Source organism: Mirounga angustirostris, unplaced genomic scaffold (genome assembly GCF_029215605.1).
Source record: "Mirounga angustirostris isolate CCGP_5_RB_7025 unplaced genomic scaffold, mMirAng1.0.hap1 SCAF_5, whole genome shotgun sequence".
Lineage (NCBI taxonomy): Eukaryota > Metazoa > Chordata > Mammalia > Carnivora > Phocidae > Mirounga > Mirounga angustirostris.
In genome coordinates this window covers 148,295,356-148,312,757 of record NW_026991713.1, presented here as the reverse complement: position 1 = coordinate 148,312,757, position 17,402 = coordinate 148,295,356, and the positions used below count along the sequence as shown (strand labels likewise).

At 50.0% G+C, this 17,402-nt stretch overlaps 1 protein-coding gene across 15 annotated transcripts in view; it reads right to left on the bottom strand.

Annotated features, from left to right (window-relative positions):
* Positions 1-17,402, bottom strand: part of CLEC16A (C-type lectin domain containing 16A) — a 203,776-nt gene that overhangs the window by 145,549 nt on the left and 40,825 nt on the right. For 13 of the 15 annotated variants that reach the window (XM_064592545.1, XM_054507507.2, XM_064592552.1 and 10 more), the window contains exon 10: positions 8,368-8,599. In XM_064592545.1, coding sequence (XP_064448615.1) covers positions 8,368-8,599 — 232 coding nt within the window. The remainder of the gene's footprint in view (positions 1-8,367; positions 8,600-17,402) is intronic. The other 2 variants (XM_064592547.1, XM_045874977.3) reach the window with 1 other exon arrangement.

Here is a 17,402-nt window from a genome sequence, read left to right as displayed (position 1 = left end):
TGCTCAGCGGGAGGCCTGCTTCTCCCTCTCCACTCCCCCTGCTTGTGTTCCCTCTCTCGCTGTGTCTCTCTCTGTCAAATAAATAAATAAAATCTTTAGGAAAAAAAAAAAAAAAGAATAAAATCTTAAAAAAAAAAAAAAAGGAAACTTTAAATCACTATTATACCCTTCAACTGAGCGATCCCCTTGTAGGGATTTATTTGGAAGATACATCCCTTAACAATATAAAAATGCACACACTCAAGGGTATTCACTGAAGTATTACTTGTAATTACAAAATATTGGAAACTACCTAACTGTCCAAGCATAAAGATCGGTTGAATAAACTTTGGTACACACACACACACACACAGTGCAGCTGTAAAAGAGAATGAGGAAGACCATGGTGAACTGATATGGAGTGATTTCCAGAGAAGCTGCTAAGCGAAGAGAAGAGAGAGCGTATACAGTGTGCTACCCTGTGTGTAAGAGAGAAGGGAGAATAAGAAAACATTTCTAGATTGGCATTTTCTTACAAAAACAAGTGTGGGAAGGAGATTCCAGAAAGCAGTCAAGTTGATTATCTACCAGAGGAAGGGGAATGGGACAGAGTATGGAAGAAGGGACACTTGCTGAACATATCCTTTTGCATGGTTTTAAGTTTGTTAATGATCCATATATTTAAAAAAAAAGAAAGAAATTAAGTCTGTAAAAATGGGAAGGAAGAACCCTAACGGGACCAAAAAAAAAAAAAAAAGGACCAACATTTTTTTTGTTTTTTTTTTTTTCCAAATGAACACCATACCTACCCTGATGGGGAATAAAGAACAAAGAAAGGGCAGACTAATCCAAGTAGCTATAAACAGCATACTTGACTCTGTACCCTCGGTTGGGAGGCAGGTGAAGTATGCAGGGGGGGGGGGGATTGCAAACCATCCTGAACTCTTGTTTGTTAAACAATAAACAAACTGAAACTTTTTAAGATGTATTATAGGACTGAGCAACCAAACGTGTTGACATTGTTGGGAGCCAAGGCTCTTGCTAAAGAAGTGACACACAGATCTGGAATGGGGGAAGGCGAGAAAGAACCCTCTGGGAACTGACTGGCATTGGCATGAATACTGGAGGTATTGGTATGCATTCATGATTTCTAAAATATGTATATGATATGCATGTCTGTACATATGTATATGCATGCACGAGTAAATGTGTATTTTGTGTATGTACATGCACCTGTTTTCTAGATCTGTCCATTGAAAGGGCCAAAAAGCAAGGTACCCCGGTAGCCATTAGCCCTTCTGGCACCCGGCTCCTGGCCTCTAATACCGCTGACCACTGAGAGGAAGCAGGGCTTGTCAGAGAAATGGCTCATCCCGGGGACAGGCATTCCGCATGCATTCCAGGATGAACCTGGAATACCTTATCAAGCCAGAAAGTATAAGGACTGCTCAGAAGAAATGACGGGAGCTTAGCACAAGGCCACAGCAGCCAGCCCAAAGGGGTTTCCAATGGCCAAGTCTGGGACAATTTGAGCATCAGATGAAGTAAATCAGTAATGAAATATAAACCACTAAAAACTGAAATCCTTGAGTGTGTGCCAAGAACTGATAAAGAAAGAAATGGGGAGAAGGGAGGCATCTTGCTTACAGTGGAATGCTGAGGGCTGACTTTTCAACATGGAGAGAGTGCTGACGTTGGAAAATCAACATTTTGCCACCAGTCTGGCAAAGACGGGATCAGGCAAGTATCATCAGTGAATGGCGGCTCCCAGGGTCACTGTAATGAGGCACAGCATATCTGTATTATCTCTAAGTGTCTCCCCATGGACTGTGAATTAGTGACTATACAGCAGAGAGATGGGGCAATACTGCAGCCAGGTGACCAATATTCATGTCACCCGTGAGGGTCAGGGGACATCACGTGCCTCCAGGTGGGACACTCCGACAAGGACATGACACCACCTACGCCACAGTCCAGCCAAGAATATATAACCTCCATGTAATCACAAAGAAAACATCAAAGACATAAGAGGGAACATTTTATTAAAACAAAGGAGGGAGAGGTTCTGCATTCCACAAAAATGTCACTGTTGTAAAAAAGAAGGCTGTGAAAAATGTTCCAGAGTCACTAAGGCCAGAGAGACACGACAATTAAAGGCACTACCTTACCCTAGACTGGTGAGGGAAATACGCTAGAAGGGAGATTACTGGGCCAACGGACAAACTGGAACAGGGACAGGAGAAACCCACACTGGAGTGGACAGCTGCCCTGGAGTCATGAAAGCCAATGCCTAATTCTTAGCAACTGTGTGCTGACACGTATAAGAGCGAAGTAACAGGATGGATGCAACTCACCCAGAAAAAAAGTGGGGGGGGCGGGGCAGAGAGAGGGAAAACATAAATAAGAAAGCAAATGGGCTATAACAGGTTAAAAGATGAAACCTGGTAAAAGGTAAACAGGTGTTCTTTATACTATTTTTGTTTCTCCAAATTCTGATAAATTTGAAATTATTTTCAAATGGAAAAAAAATGCCTCATTACTCCTCTAAGCATATGGCCCATGTAAACAGGAAGCAAGTGTGAAAGTGTGTGTGATGAGGGAACAACCAGGAGTGAGGCCTGCTGTGTTCTGGGAAAGGGGGCGCGGGGACGTGAGGGAGGCGTGAAGGACAGATGTCAGGCTGGCCCGGAGCTGATGTCAGCAAAAATCTTCTCACCGCCCCGTTGCACCTAAAACCATCCCCGTATCCCGCAGCTGGAGCAATGCTGTCCTAGCCCGACGTCTGCATTCTACAGAAGGGCAAATGAGCTGCAGACGGATCGAGGTGATGGGCCTCTGCCCCCGCTACTGGGGGCTCCTCTCCCAGTGTGGCCCACATCCTGGAAAGGAGCTTCTGTGTGGTTATAGTCCCAGCACCAGGCCCTGGGGCCCATAATCTTGAAGGCTCCTGCACCCCAGCCTGGTAGGTGGTACGACCCCTTCACACACCCGGAGTCTTGAGCCTCTGGGAGTCGAGGAACGTCCTTGTGAGGCTGAGTGGCTGGGCAGGGGAACCCAAATCTCCAGCTCCTCTGGCCTCACAGGCCCCACCCTGGCCCTCCTGGGCCTCTTATCATTGCCACAGAGCCCCCAAAGCAGGAAAGGATTTGCACACCCATGGGCACCGCAGCACCAGTACCGACTGCCAAAAGGTAGAAGTGACCCAAGTGTCCGTCAGGGGGTGAATGGATAAGCAAAATGTCATCTATCCACAAAATAGAATACTGGTCAGCCTTAAAGAGGAAGGCGGCCCTGACACACGTGACCACAAGGATGAGCCTTGAGTACATGATGCTGTGTGAAATAAGAAGTCGCAACAAGACAAATACTGCAGGATCCCACTTCTATGAAGTACCTAGAATAGTCAAATTCAGAGAGACAGAAGGTGGAAGGTGGTTGCCGGTGGGGCAGGGGGGTGGGGGGGAGATGGGGGGTTAATGTTTAACAGGGAGAGAGTTTCAGTTCAGGAAGATGAAAAGAACTGCGGAGACGGATGGTGGTTTGGGTTGCACAAGAGCGTAGATGTACAGGGGAGGCCAGAAGACCCCCGGCACCCAAGGACGTCAACCTCTCTCCCTCCAAATGACAACTCTGGCCAGATCCGGGAGCTTCCCCGATGCTCTGACACACTGATTTTTTAAATAACAGTAATAATCCATCAACTTGCCCAGGATGATTGATGTACAGTCTAATCTGATTAATATTTGGTAAACGAAGTGCTTTTCAGGGAAATGGCAGGCATGACCTCCCAACAGTCTTGACTTCACAAATTCAAGGATTTTCTGAGTTGCCCTCCGTATTCTACATTCCAGGAATCAAAGTAAGGACAGACAATAAAAAGGGGGAAGGGGAGAATAAGAAGGCCCTAACGAGAACGTTCAGGGAAGGAGGAGAAAGATGCCCTTGCTGGTTACCTAGGAAATCAGGGAAGGACTGCATGCTATTGGCTGGCTCTGGAGGAGAATTTCAAGAGGCAAAGAGCACCTGGCAACAACAGGGTGTGTATGAGCTGAGGATATTGGGGAATCTCTTTCTTTGTTTTGTTGTTTTCCTTGACCGAACAGCATGAGATTGAATTTAGAATGTTTTTTTCTGGTTAGTTCCTTATACTAGTTAAGCCCATTTGAAAAGGTGGCACTCCCACATCTCTACAACGGCGGGCCAGCCTCCTAATCCTTCTCCTCCCTCCCTTCCTGCTGTCCCCCCACCACACACACATGCTCACCCACTCACCCACCTCACTAATTCGTTATACAAATGAACAGAACCGGGCTTCACAGAAACTCGCAATAGGGGGTGGGGGGAGGGGCGCCCAAGCACACACATCCCATCCAAGCTCCTCACTCTGCTCTCCACCTTGGCCAGGATGCCTGTTCAGTGCTCGTGGGTCACATGGTTGAGTGCTGAGACAGTGATGTTCTCATTTCTGACAACCTGAGGCCTGGGCATTGTGAAGCCCCCGCCATCGGAGAAGCAATGACTAGCCCAGGGTCACAGAGCTGCTCAGGAGCAGCCCCTCCAGGGTCTAGGATTCAGACCCCAACCTCCCAATGGCTAATCCACAGCTCGTCCCAATCAGGAAACTCTGCCAGCCGCGGGGTTGGCTCTGGCTTTGCAAGAGGAGCCAGAAATGATGCCAGGGTTCCATTTCATTTCAGGGGAGACTTCAAAAAAAAAAAGGCAAAGCTGGGGTTCCCAACTTCTGGGCACCCCTCAACTCCCAGCTGACCTGGCAGGTTCAAAGTCAGTGTTGACCTCTTCACTCTGTGTCCTTGCTGGGATTCAAGCAAAGAGTAGGTTTTCAATCTGAGGACATGAAATTGGTGCCTACTTTTTCCATAGGCAAAAACCAAAAACTAAACCTTATTTTTCAAATGGAGAAGTGCAAACAATTCATTCTTTTGTCCTAGGTCTGTTTATTAAGTTACTGCTCCGAGTGACTCCAAAAAGAGACAACTGTCCTTTCAGAGTGACATGCATCAAGTGAACACTTCCTTGGCCATGGGCACTAGGGTACCCCTCTTTTTCCTTTTAGTGTGCAATTTCTGCAAATTTAGGGGCCCTGTGATTTTCTTGGTTTCAGAATGAGTCACTCATCAGTTGGGACCTGCAGCCGAGTGGAGGGTCCAGAGGTACACATTCATTTCACACTACTTCCTTGTCTGGGCTTAAATGTGGAGGAGGTATGAATTCCGGGTGCATTTGTAGAAAAAGAACATGTTAATGCCACATTTAAATCAGGTCATGGCAAAATTGTGACTTGTGGCCACATGCCTTTTTATGCCTGTGTTTTCTGCCACCTGGTTGAGGCAAGATTTCCCCACTAGCGTGGGGATGGTGGGGTTTGCAGGGGGGAGTCGGTGCCAGCATCTCTTCACTCAACAGTCACCCGTGCCTGTCTGTTATCAGCAGGATGTCAACAAGCCTCTAGATCCAGGGACAGGGCAAGAAGCCTGCTAGAGAAAAAATAATCTGGAAGGGAGAAGAGCCACACAGCCACCTCCAAAGAGCTTGCTGCACAGAAATAGTGCAGCTTTCTCGGGGAGCATCTGCTGCTTCCACGGGCTCAGCATCCGTGCCCCTTTCTTCTGATGTTTTTTTACTGAGGGAATCATCATCATAGGATCAACAAGTGACCCAGGCCTGGCCAGTCGGCACAGAACACCCCTCTTACAGCAGTGGGCGAGCCAGGCCCATCACTGTCACGGAGCATCGACCCCCAGACTAGAGCTGCAGCTGATGGGAAGGAGCAGCTCCTTCTCCACTCGGTGGTAAGTTGGCAGGATGAGAGCCTGGCGCTGCCGATGGTCATCTACACCCAGAGCCGTCCCTGCCCAAGCCTTTCAGCGACGTGAACAATAATCACCCTTTTAAAGCCAGTCTGAGTAGATTTTCTAACTCATGACCACAAGAATCCTAACATATATTCATTAAAAAAAAAAAAAAGCACATGAATTACATTTTTTATCCTCAATTTTCAGACAAGGAAACTGAGGTACAGAACTTGGGGAGACCGCTCAAGGCTCACAATAAACCCAGACATGACTGCAAGGCCAGTATCCCATCTCTTAGCTCCTCCCACATTGACACTGTGGTCTGACACCCTTCCAAGTCATGGGAGCTAACAGCTGCCCGGTTTCACCCAAACACAGTCTAAGGAGAGAACACCCACCAGCCGCACCTTAAATCTGAGAACAACAAAGAGATCAAATACAACATTCACAAAGCCCCATCCACCTGAAAGCTGCCGCTGCCCAGTTAGATGTCTCTTTGCTGGTCAGGCCTGTGAGAGCTGTATTTATTTAGGTTGAGCCGGGTGGGAAGATGACAGGTCCATGATATTTTGGAATGACTACTGTGTGTTCGAGAAAACAGGAGGGCACCAAAATGTCAAGGGGGGTTGCTGAGAGTCATGTTCAACTAAGCTCTAACATCAGCATCAAATGTCCAAGCAAAACCTCCGGGCGAGGTCCCCGGGGTCCTGTCTGGTACAACCTGGCCGAGTGAGCACCCAGAACACAGGTTTTTGGAGGCTGGTGCACGTTTCTCCCCTTGCCCCCGGCACAGGACAGGCAGGCTCGGCATCTGGGGAGTCATCACCCCAATCCCAACAGTGAACTGGGATGGCAGCATGGCTGAGGCACAGAAGCCCCACACGCCAGGACCGGGCCGCTGGGCTGACTCACTTAACTGTGTGATTGCGGCCAAGCCTGCCCTGTCCACACCAGGGTTAGTCATGGCCAGGCCTGGGTTAAGAGCAGCCCTTAAAAGGATTGGAATGAAAGAGGTAGCATCTTTCCAAAACAAAATCGACAAGAACACAGCATTCAAAATGGGGCGAAATCCTCCTGCTTTCTCCCTAGTGTGGCCACAGGACAACTAAACCCCAGGGTTTACACAGTTTTCTCCTGTGTTTAAAAAAAAAAAGAAAGAAAGAAAAAAGACGCAAATAAGCCAACTAAGATAGCTTGCTTACCTTGCATTTGCCCCTCACCTCCCCACCAAAGTCATACTTGTTGGCATCCGTGTCCTGAGCCAAACAGGAATTCCTATGTCAAAATGCTTCCTGTGCACTTTGAACAGAAATAAAAGCATGCTGGGGATCTCAGCCTTAAAAAGAGGGCCGGGTGGCACCAGAGAGATGCTTTGGTTATACCTATCAAAATGGGATCATGGCATTCCCTGAGAACTGCCAAGAAAATCAGAATGGGGCCAGCAGGGTGGGGACAGGGCGGGTTTTGGCTCCATAATCGCAGCAAACTCCCCAAAACAAAGGAGTTCCCGGTCACTGATTTACGGAGCTACTCCATTTCCCAGCTTCAGACCCCCCGGAATAGGGACTCACACAGTCCAGACCGATGGGCCAGCAACAGCTGCTGGCCTTGGAGGATTCACTACCAGCCCCACACCCAGGAGGACAACCCACAGCGGGAGCTGAGGACAGCCCGAGTCTGTCCCACGAGCTGTGGTGGGAGCTCAGGCCCAGCAAGCAGAGCCCCCATCCCACTTCTACCCCATCTGCTGCTCCACCCCGGGTGCCCGGGGCCGTGGCCAGACACCCCATCTGTGTGGCTGTGCGCCCAGCCCCGAAACAAGAGCCTGCACAGCTGAAGCTTGCCTAATTCCGGAGCAGACACTGCTCTCCAGATCGAGAAGGTATCAGCATCTAAGCCAGAGGAAGGTGGAAATTAAACCAGAATCATCCCCAACACAAACCAAAAAGAGGAATGAATGATTCTGCTTTTTGAGCACATGTGCACCAAACCCTGGTGTACCTCACTCTTAGACAGATTTGGACAAATCTTAATGTAAGAATCTAGGGGATTATATTTGACTGTTTGCTTCCAAAAAACATAATCGTATTAAAGGTATATAATCTCATTCAATGCAGGTTTTCTCCCTGCAGTGCACTGGGAGTAATGACTCGTGTCATTAATCAGCATCGCAGGTGACGGGGACTAACAGAACTGCAATAAACATGGGGAGGGCAGTAACGCAGCAGATGCTTACGACACAGGCCAGGCACTGCTCCGAGCATGGTACACGTACTAACTCATTTAATTCTCGTAATGACAAAGTAACTACCATCTGCTAGCTTCTGTTTACTGATGGGGAAACCGAGGCACGGGGTTTCGAGTAAAGAAGCCTGCTCTGGGTCACCCGTGCAATGTAGGCAGGCCTTGCAGTGGACCTGCCCACAGCTGCCTGCAAAGGGCTGGGCCCACAGAGTGAGGTACACCGGCATCGGGAATGGACAGACGCGCCCACGGACACACAACGGGGACCAGACACAAGGGACAGCCTGGCTCGTGGCACAGGCAGCAGGGTGGCGTTCACGGGCGCACTCACCTTCACTCTCCCCACTCGTCCTGATGCCTTTTGAACCACCCTCAGTACCTTTAGTCTTCTCAGCGTCTTCCTGGGTGTCCTCGGCGGGCCCCTTCTCCTCCTCGTCTTCCTCCCCAACGTTTTTGTAGTTGGGTCTCTTCTGCACCCGCCTCTTGCCCTTGTGCTTGTTCATCTCAAGGGAGCGCTCTAGCGTCTCGGTGGGCTTAATGAAGCACCGAATGCTGGGCTTGGCCTAGGGAAGTCAACACACGGATTGGAACCTTGGAATCTCGCTGGATGCCATCATCAAGCTGCCTGAGAGTTGCTGCCCCAAGGAATTCTATTTCCGAAACAAAAAAAAGGCTACCTCCTACTTTGTCATCAGGACTGTGACTAACACCACTGTTGTTAAGTCATCAAAACATTAGCACCAGCTACCATTTATTGCCCACCGCCCTAAGTCGGAAACTGTACTTTACCAACACCAGCCCTGTGCTTCCCAAAGGCCCCTCGCTTGTCTAGGAAACACACTTCTGGTTAACACGTTTAGGGTACTTTGCATGTGCCAGATGCACTCTAAGGGCTCTGACTGTACTAGCCTACTTGAACTTGACAACAGCCCCATGAGGTCATCCTGTTGTTTCCCTCCCTTTACAGATGATAAAACTGAGGCTCAGAGGTGGTAAGGACACATCCAAGGTCAAAGAGCCAGGGGGCAGCAGAGCTGGGATTCAAACCCACATACCATCCGCCCAATTTAGGTCTTAAGTACAGCATGCGGGTGTTATTGACTTTTTAAAGATTTTATTTATTTGAGGGATGCCTGGGTGGCTCAGTTGGTTAAGCAGCTGACTTTGGCTCAGGTCATCATCCCAGGGTCCTGGGACCGAGCCCCACGTCCAGCTCCCTGCTCAGCGGAGAGCCTGCTTCTCCCTCTCCCTCTGCCTGCCATTGTGCTCTCTGTCAAACAAATACATAAAATCTTTAAAAAAGAAAAAAAGATTTTATTTATTTGAGAGAGAGCGAGAGAGCACACCAGCAGGGGGTGGGGAGAGGGAGAGGGAGAAGCAGGCTCGCCGCTGAGCAGGGAGCCCAAGGCAGGGCTTGATCCCAGGACCCCGAAACTATGACCTGAGCCAAAGGCAGCCCCTTAATTGACTGAGCCACCCAAGCACTCCTAACTTCTACTTTAAATATATTTACTTTAAAAGAAGCTGTATACTGGGGCGCCTGGGTGGCTCAGTCGTTGAGCGTCTGCCTTCAGCTCGGGTCATGATCCCAGGGTCCTGGGACTGAGCTCTGCATCGGGCTCCCTGATCGGCGGGAAGCCTGCTTCTCCCTCTCCCACTCCCCCTGCTTGTGTACCTTCTCTCACTGTCTCTCTCTCTGTCAAATAAATAAATAAAATCTTTAAAAAAAATAAAAATAAAATAAAAAATAAAAAGCTGTATACTGCTACAGTGCATGAAAAACCAGTGTATCTTGCTGTTGTAAAAGTAACAGAAAAGAAAAAGCAAGGTGTACTGGATGCAGCCAAATGCTGGCTCTTTAGAAAGGGGGCTTGGCAAGTACCAGCAGGAAGTTAAAGCTCATCCCCAAAGGAAGCTGGCCCCAAACAAAGACGCTCTTCCCCGAGAAGTCAGGAGGCTTTCTAAGAGAAATGAAAGAGGCCTATGTGCTGCGAGTGGCTCATGCCCCGTCCTGTGGGAAACACACAGTTGTATCTCAGTCCAGGTAATAAAAAAGAGGTAGACAGATTGCCACTCCCATTTCATAGATAAGAAAACAGAGGCTCCGAAGGACAAAGTGACGTGCCCGATGTCACACAGCTCCTGAGCCAAGAGTCAGACTTGGAACTGAAGCCTGCCCAATCCCAAAGCCCAAGGTCCTCCTGAAATAAGGGTGCTTCATCAGGAGCTCAAACTCTGTTCCAGGCTCAGTACCCTTTAAAAAGTGTTTACATGCAAATGGACCGGGTCTAGCAAGGAAAAAAGACAAAAGAAAACTGGTCTGTTTGGGGCAGGATTCTGACTGAATTATTTTTCTCTTTTCAGGGCCTGGATGATATCCAGACATCATTTTGTCATTAAAAAAGAAAAAAGTTTTAAAGAAAACGTTTCCATTATCTTGATATGGTTTATCCATCTTCTGAATTTACCCCCAACCAACCACCAACTGTACTCTAGGGGCCACCGTACCTTGCCAATAAGTGGAATGTGCTCAAGAAGCACAGATTAATTTCAATAATGCTCAAAACAAAACCTAATTGGAAGCTAAATTAGCATCCAAATCCACACATTAATTTTTATTTACTCACTTTGGATTATTCATCCACAAAAATGACAGATAAATTGAGATAGGATTCTACTGCCCAGGAAACCCAGATAGTGCATTACAGACGCCAACGACGGGGAGCCCAGAAATGGGAGCCCCCGAGCGTGCACCACTTGAGAGACAGCATCCATCGGAGCCCACTTAGGATGCTGTGTGATAGAACACAGCCCTGGACAGCCCCCACATCTTCTGCTGAAGGACTCAAACCCAGGAAATTAGGGTCCCAAGATAAAGTCACTGCTTCCTCTGATCACATACTCCCAGTGAATCTTAGAGTATGCCATATGCAATTAAAGCTTTCTGAAACAGAAAACCGAGACTAAATGCAGAGCAAAACATCACCCGGTTAGAAGGTCTAAGCAAAAATTCACGGGGATGGGTGTAGAAACCTCTCCCCGAGGAGCTCTTTATGAACTCGGATGTACAGAAGTGGCAGAACAAAGGGAAGCGAAACAATGTGTGAGTCCCAGGGCTGCTCAGAGCAGTCCGATCCCCAGCTGAACCCTGCCATGAGCTGTGGGTCCTCTCTGAGCATCAGAGTCCTTGTCTAAAACACAGGGCAGATAATTCCGGCCTCCTAGAACTACACGTAAGCATGGATGTAAAAGTTCTTTCAGTAAGCATTCAACATAGGGGAGTCACCTTCCTCTCCCTGCCGCCTTAAAAAAAAAAAAAAGGTAAGAGTCAACTGTGAAAATAAATTTAAAAACTTTCCAAAGGGATCTGCTTTTCTCGACGGTCAGGTGTTGGGAGGACATGTTTACTGGGGAAATTTCAAACCTTTAAAATGCAACCTACCCAGTGAACAGCTGGAAATAACCTAAATGTCCATCAAGACGGGAGTGGTTAGGTAATTACAGTCTGTCCACAGAATGGGAATCCACGTACATGTTAAAGAGACCCAGGTCTTTCTGTACCTACGTGCGCGGATTCAGAACGGGTACCAGGGTGGAAAAGCAAGAGCGGGGAGCTCAAAAGGGGCCCCTGCAGGTAAAGCTTTTCAAAGGCTACACGCGATGCTGTGAACCGCTTTTCCTGGAAAGTGGCCTACAGATATCTCAGGATTATATCTCTGGGGGATAAAGAAGGCAGGTGGTTCTGTGTGTGCACATGCACACAAGCATGCTTACATTTTTTCATTTCTAGACCTTTCTGTTTGGTTTGAAATGTCTAATCCTGTATACACGTTAACTTAAAAAAAAAATCATCAGGAATCATTTAGCATTAGAATTTTAGACTTTATTTTTCCTTTTTTTTTTTTCTCTTTTATATTCAAAAGCCTGGTTGTGCTTTTCTTAAGGCTAATAGCATCAAAACCCCGCAGTTACCATGGAGAAGCTGACAGGGTCTGGCTGGGATACGTGGACAGAGATTCATGATTGTTCCTACTGCCCCCATCAAGAGCCTCCTGGCTGCCGGCCTCCCAGGAATGTGTGTGTGACAGTGGACAATCCCAGGTGTTCCAAATGGAAAGCCCCCAAGAGAAGGTCCCATCCACCTTACACCGCCCCCCCCCCCCAATTCTCTCAACACAAAACCAGGTGCCTGGAGAAGGGCAAGGCCTCAGTGGGCTGCTGCTGAGTGAATTCATGGCTGCCTGTACCCATACCATACCCAAAGTGAGAGAGAGAACAACAAAGAAGCAAAGTGAGGGACAGAAGAAAACAGGAGTCTGACAGCCTCGGGAGATTAACTTTAGCATAGGGCAAGAGCAAGCACGGTGAAACTAATAACCAAAAGGGGAAAAGCTCACTTCAGAGTCAAAAATCAGGCCTTTGGGTTTATCTTCTCATAAAGTGAGCCCACCATGCATGTCCCAGACTAAAGTATTCCACAAATCAGGTCTATGATTCCCAAATGCTGCAAGTTCGGGTTTTGCCAAGGGCTCATCTCCCAGGGACCTGGAGCCTGAGCTGCAAGAGGAGCGTGGAGATATGGGGCCTTCCTTGCTGCCAGCAGAGATTCTGCCAGTTATCCAACCAGGGGATGTAGAGGGAGAGCCCTGGATTCTAGGGCTGGCCATCTAGGCTGGCTTCTGGGGTCAGAGCCAGCAGCAGGCCAGCAGTGTGATTTTAGGGGTGGCCCAAGGGCCGAACTGCTCCCTAAAGCCTGCTGGTTAACAACACCTTATCTAGTCTCCACCCCTCCACCCTAAGGCTTCCATCCTTGTTTAAAAGGTAAATACTCCAGGGGCGCCTGGGTGGCTCAGTCATTAAGCATCTGCCTTCGGCTCGGGTCATGATCCCGGGGTCCTGGGATTGAGCCCCCCAAAATAAAAGGTAAATACTCCAGAAGCTGACTCCCCATGGGTCGGCAGTAACTAAAAGGCCTTTTGGGGCTGCGGAATTTGAGAGCCGGCTCTGCATGGACAGGGAGAGGGGTGTCGAGCCAGGGGTCAGGAGGGAGGACACAAACACCTAAGGCCCAGGCGCTGGACTCAGGAGAAGCAGCAGTACCGCCAATGCCCCAGGCATCAAACAGAACGCCCTCCATTAGGTCTGGGGGCAGCCCCCTAGGAAGGCCACATGCAGATGGCACATGAAAAAGCAAGCTGCAATCCAGCAACCCGTCCAGAATTCCGTTTACAATTAAAAAACAAAAATTATCAATTCAAACATGTCCATCTGTATTGTATTTTCCTGTGTGGAGAGATCTGTGCACAGCAGTGCACACAGCAAGATCTGGAAGGTGACACACGCTCCGAACAGGGGTCCCTTCTGAAGACAGTGAGGCTGGGGCAACTTTCACTTTCTCTTCTAGTTGTTTCTGTGTCATCCAGTCATTGTGCCTTGGCCAAGAAAGTATTACCAACACCATTTAAATGTAAAGAGTACTTTTAAAGAAAGTACCTGATGCCACTGAACTCTATGCTTAAAAATAGGTAATCCATTACTTTTATATGTATTTCACAATTTTTTTTAAAAGGCACCTTTAGAAAGGGGGAGGGGTTAGAGACTGAGAACAAGCTACCAGAAATGTCTTCTGTCTTGCCCTAAGTTACACACAAATGTAATCATAAGCACAGAGCCACGGACGCACCTAAGGTCACTGCACTTTATGTTACGCCTCAATTTAAAAAACATTCACCTACAGACTTTTCAAGGAAATCAGATGGTCCTAACACCCTAAATACAAGCCAGGAACAAGTCTGGAAGCTGATGCACAGCCATCACCGGGGGACTGACCTTACTCACGAAGCCAGACCAAACACCAGGAGTGCGGCAGCCCTGGGCCTGCCTGTGCGGAGCCCACAGGGGCTCCGGGGGCACGGAGGAAGGAGTGAGGAACTGTGCCAGGCGGTGGGGGGGGGGGGGGCGGGAAGGGGGAAGCGCAGGAAGGCTTCACAGAGAAGGAAATGACTGGTCCAAGTCTCGAATGGTAGCAGGAGTTCACCAGAACACTTGGGAGGAGAGGAGAATGGTAGGAAGGCCAGCTCCGAGCTCCGGCCATTCACCCTTTATTTCTGGCAAGGCCAGGGCTGTTGGAGCTGGCGCGCCTGGTGATGGCAGTGGTGCTCCAGGACACGACTGCTGCAGGCACACAGGAAGTCAGGGGTGGAGCTGGGCCAGTCGGTGGCCCCTCCAGTCACCGGCTCCCGGTGGAGCTCATGGTGCTCATGGCCTGGGAGGAGCTGTCAGGATCCCCCTGCCTCTGTACCTGGTAGATCCGACCTGCTAAGTGCGTTTCTTTGTACCCGCTCAGTGGTTCGGTGGGGAGGGGAGCAGGGAGTGGGCAGGAAAAGCAGCATGGGGACAGCAGGTGGGCCCCTCCGGGAAGAGGCTGGTGGCTAGAGAGGGCAGATAGGGGCTAGGACAGGTGACATGGCTGGTGTCTGGCTCTGTAGGAGCCATCGCAATGATCTAGGAAGGCTCACCTTCCAGGCTCTCCCAGGCCTAGCCTGCTCACCTTCTGAGGAAGCAACTAGAATCCTTTTGTTCAAATAGCTCTGATAAGGGATTTGAGAATTAGGAGCAAGGTCTTCCCCCTAAGAAGGGGGCAGGCCATGCTAACAAAAACATGCCCAACGTAAGGGCAGACCCGAGTCCAACCTCATTCTCACTTACTGGCCCAGGGGCCCTGACCAAATGCGTTTGTCTCCCCCAAGTCAAAGAGAGACCATAGTGGCTCCACTGCATGCTGCCCTGAGCTAAAATGAGTTCCCGAATGCAAACACGCCCAGCACCATACCTGCCCCTTTCTGCTCGCTGGCGTTCTGGCTTGTGAGTGGGCTGGATTCAGCCTCCCCAAAGCGCTCCCGGGCCCCTGGGCAGCCTCCCCAACCCCCAGCCTCGGGGGCAGGGACTGGAAGAGTGTGAGGCACCAAGGGTGGGATCCGCAGGGACGCTGGAGCAGCCAGAGTCCAGGCTCAGGGTCCCTCCGCTCTCCAGCTTCTTCCACGGCCTCGGTTCCTACAGGCAGGCACCAAACAGATCTCACAGCAGCACCTCCCCCACAGGGCTTCTGTGAGGGGCCAAAAGGTAACACACCTCCCCGTTACCTGTTTCCAGGTGCTAACGACAATCACTGATGCCCCGTGGGCAACGGAAAGGTGCTGTGAGCACTTTACAGACACTGACTCGCTTTATCCTCCAACAGCCGACTAGGGGAGGGAGGGAGCTGCAGAGGGCAAAGGACTGGCCCAAGGTCACCTGCTCGGCAGAGGCAGAGCCAGAGCCAGGATCTGGATCCAGGGAGTGGGCTTCAGTGCCCACAGGCCTGATGGATGGGCGGCACTGCTCCAGCGTTCACGCCCTTCAACGAGCACTTGGCAAGTCTGCCAATGTGGGGCCGGCCTCCCATGGGGCCCCAGTCACGCTCATTATAGCAGCAGGTGGGCCCGCGCCGCAGAAGCTCAGGGGTGGCTGGCATACCACTCACCTCCTGACCTGACCATCGTGACAGCCACCGACAATGTGTAATTATTCCCCATTTTGTCTCATATACACAGGGCTCCGAATGTCACAGGGGGTCCCAGTGACCCAGGCCTGCACCAACCATAACCAGCAGCAGGTGGCTTTGCAACCAGCCGTGAAGGGAAGCTCAGCTGATAACCGCTGCAGAGTGAGCCTCTTCTCATTCCAGAAGGCGGGGATCAGCAAGCAAACATCAGAGAGCATAAGCACCAGGCCGATCCCCAGGGGCGCACGCCCCATGCCGAACCCTGAGTAACACGGGGCTGCTGAACTGAGGCCCATGCCTGTCCAGAACGCACAACTGCAGCCACCTCCGTGAGGCAACGGGACAATGCTGCCAAACGTAAGGGGGGAAATAAAACCCACTGGGGGAAACGTGAAGAGCTAACGGGCCACTTCCGTTAATGAGAGGAGTGTGGCATTCTTCTCCATGAACTGGCCAATTAGCAGGGAGTGTTAGAGCTGCAGAGGCAAAAACCAGAGAGATGCCCATCGATCTGGCACCACAATGATCTCAGAGCTCCGAGGACTCGCACTGCACGCACACCGGGCACTGTGCCTGTGTGAGAAGCAGCAGGTAACAGCAAGACAGGGGTGGGACCGCCTAGAAAGCAAGCTCTGGGGCCCTGCCAGACCCATGCAAGGCCAGCCTCATCGCATCCCCAGGCCATATCATTTCTGTCCCCCTCAACGCCTAGTGCTGCCTGGTCTGTCCCTTCAGTGTTGTGCCTGGCATTCAACCAAAAGCTAATGAGTGCTGGGGGAGAAATTAATTGCAAGATACTTAGGATGGAAGAGGTGCGTTCAAGGCTCATGCAAAATAAAATACACTCTTTCAGTAAACGACAACACACCAAACACTTGTGGGGTATTTCTTCAGGAAGTGTTTTACTGTAACTTATTTTCCAGAAAGAAGTAGCTGTGGGATACTAGGAACTCCCTGTTACCCCAAACATTTGACCCAGAAGCCCACATGTCATGCTCAACTGGGAGTGACTGTCACTGCAGACAGTGACGGAGGGCACAAAACAGAAGCAGCATGGGGGTCTGGGGCTGGATGACTGCAATCCCCTGGTGCTGGGGGAGGACAGGAGGATCACCTAAGCTCTGGGGGTGTCGGCTAGCTCATGCACAGAATGTGACAATAATACCACCACACTCTCTGGGTTATCAGGAGCCTAGAAGGAGAGGTCAAAGGAGATGAACAAGATGAGAAACGCTCCCTCTCCCACTGACCCAGTATTTCTTGCATAGCGGCCCCTGTTCTGATCCTAGCCAGCCAGCTCATCCCCACCAAGGTCTCTGATTCACCATTTTCCACGCCTTGCCCATCACAACCCGCCCTCTGCCCTCATGACCCCCAACTCAGCTCTTCATCCTTTAGTCCTCCAATCCAACAAGGCCACCTCCTCCAAGAGGTCTTCCCTCACCTTCATCTCCCAAAGCTAGTTTCTGTTTCTTCCCAGATCCAAATCTTCAATCTGCATTGACATGCTTATTTACTGTCTATTTCCGCCTACCAGAATGTCAGGACAGGGACCTCGTCTGTCTCGTTCATCCTGTATCCCAAGGCCAGCACAGCACCTGCCTGGAATGTGTGGGTGCTCCAGAAACACATGTGGGAGGGGAAAGAGGGGTGAGCAAGCCAGCCAGCCTGGCACACAGGAAGTGCTGAAGAAAGGGGCGCTGCTTTTACTGGGGAATGACCCATCATGGTAGTGGGACCAGGGCAATACCGTGTGAGCCAATAAAGCCCTGTAGCGTTCTTTTCCCTTCTCTCTGTTCACGAAGCTGGAGGTTTCCAGCAGG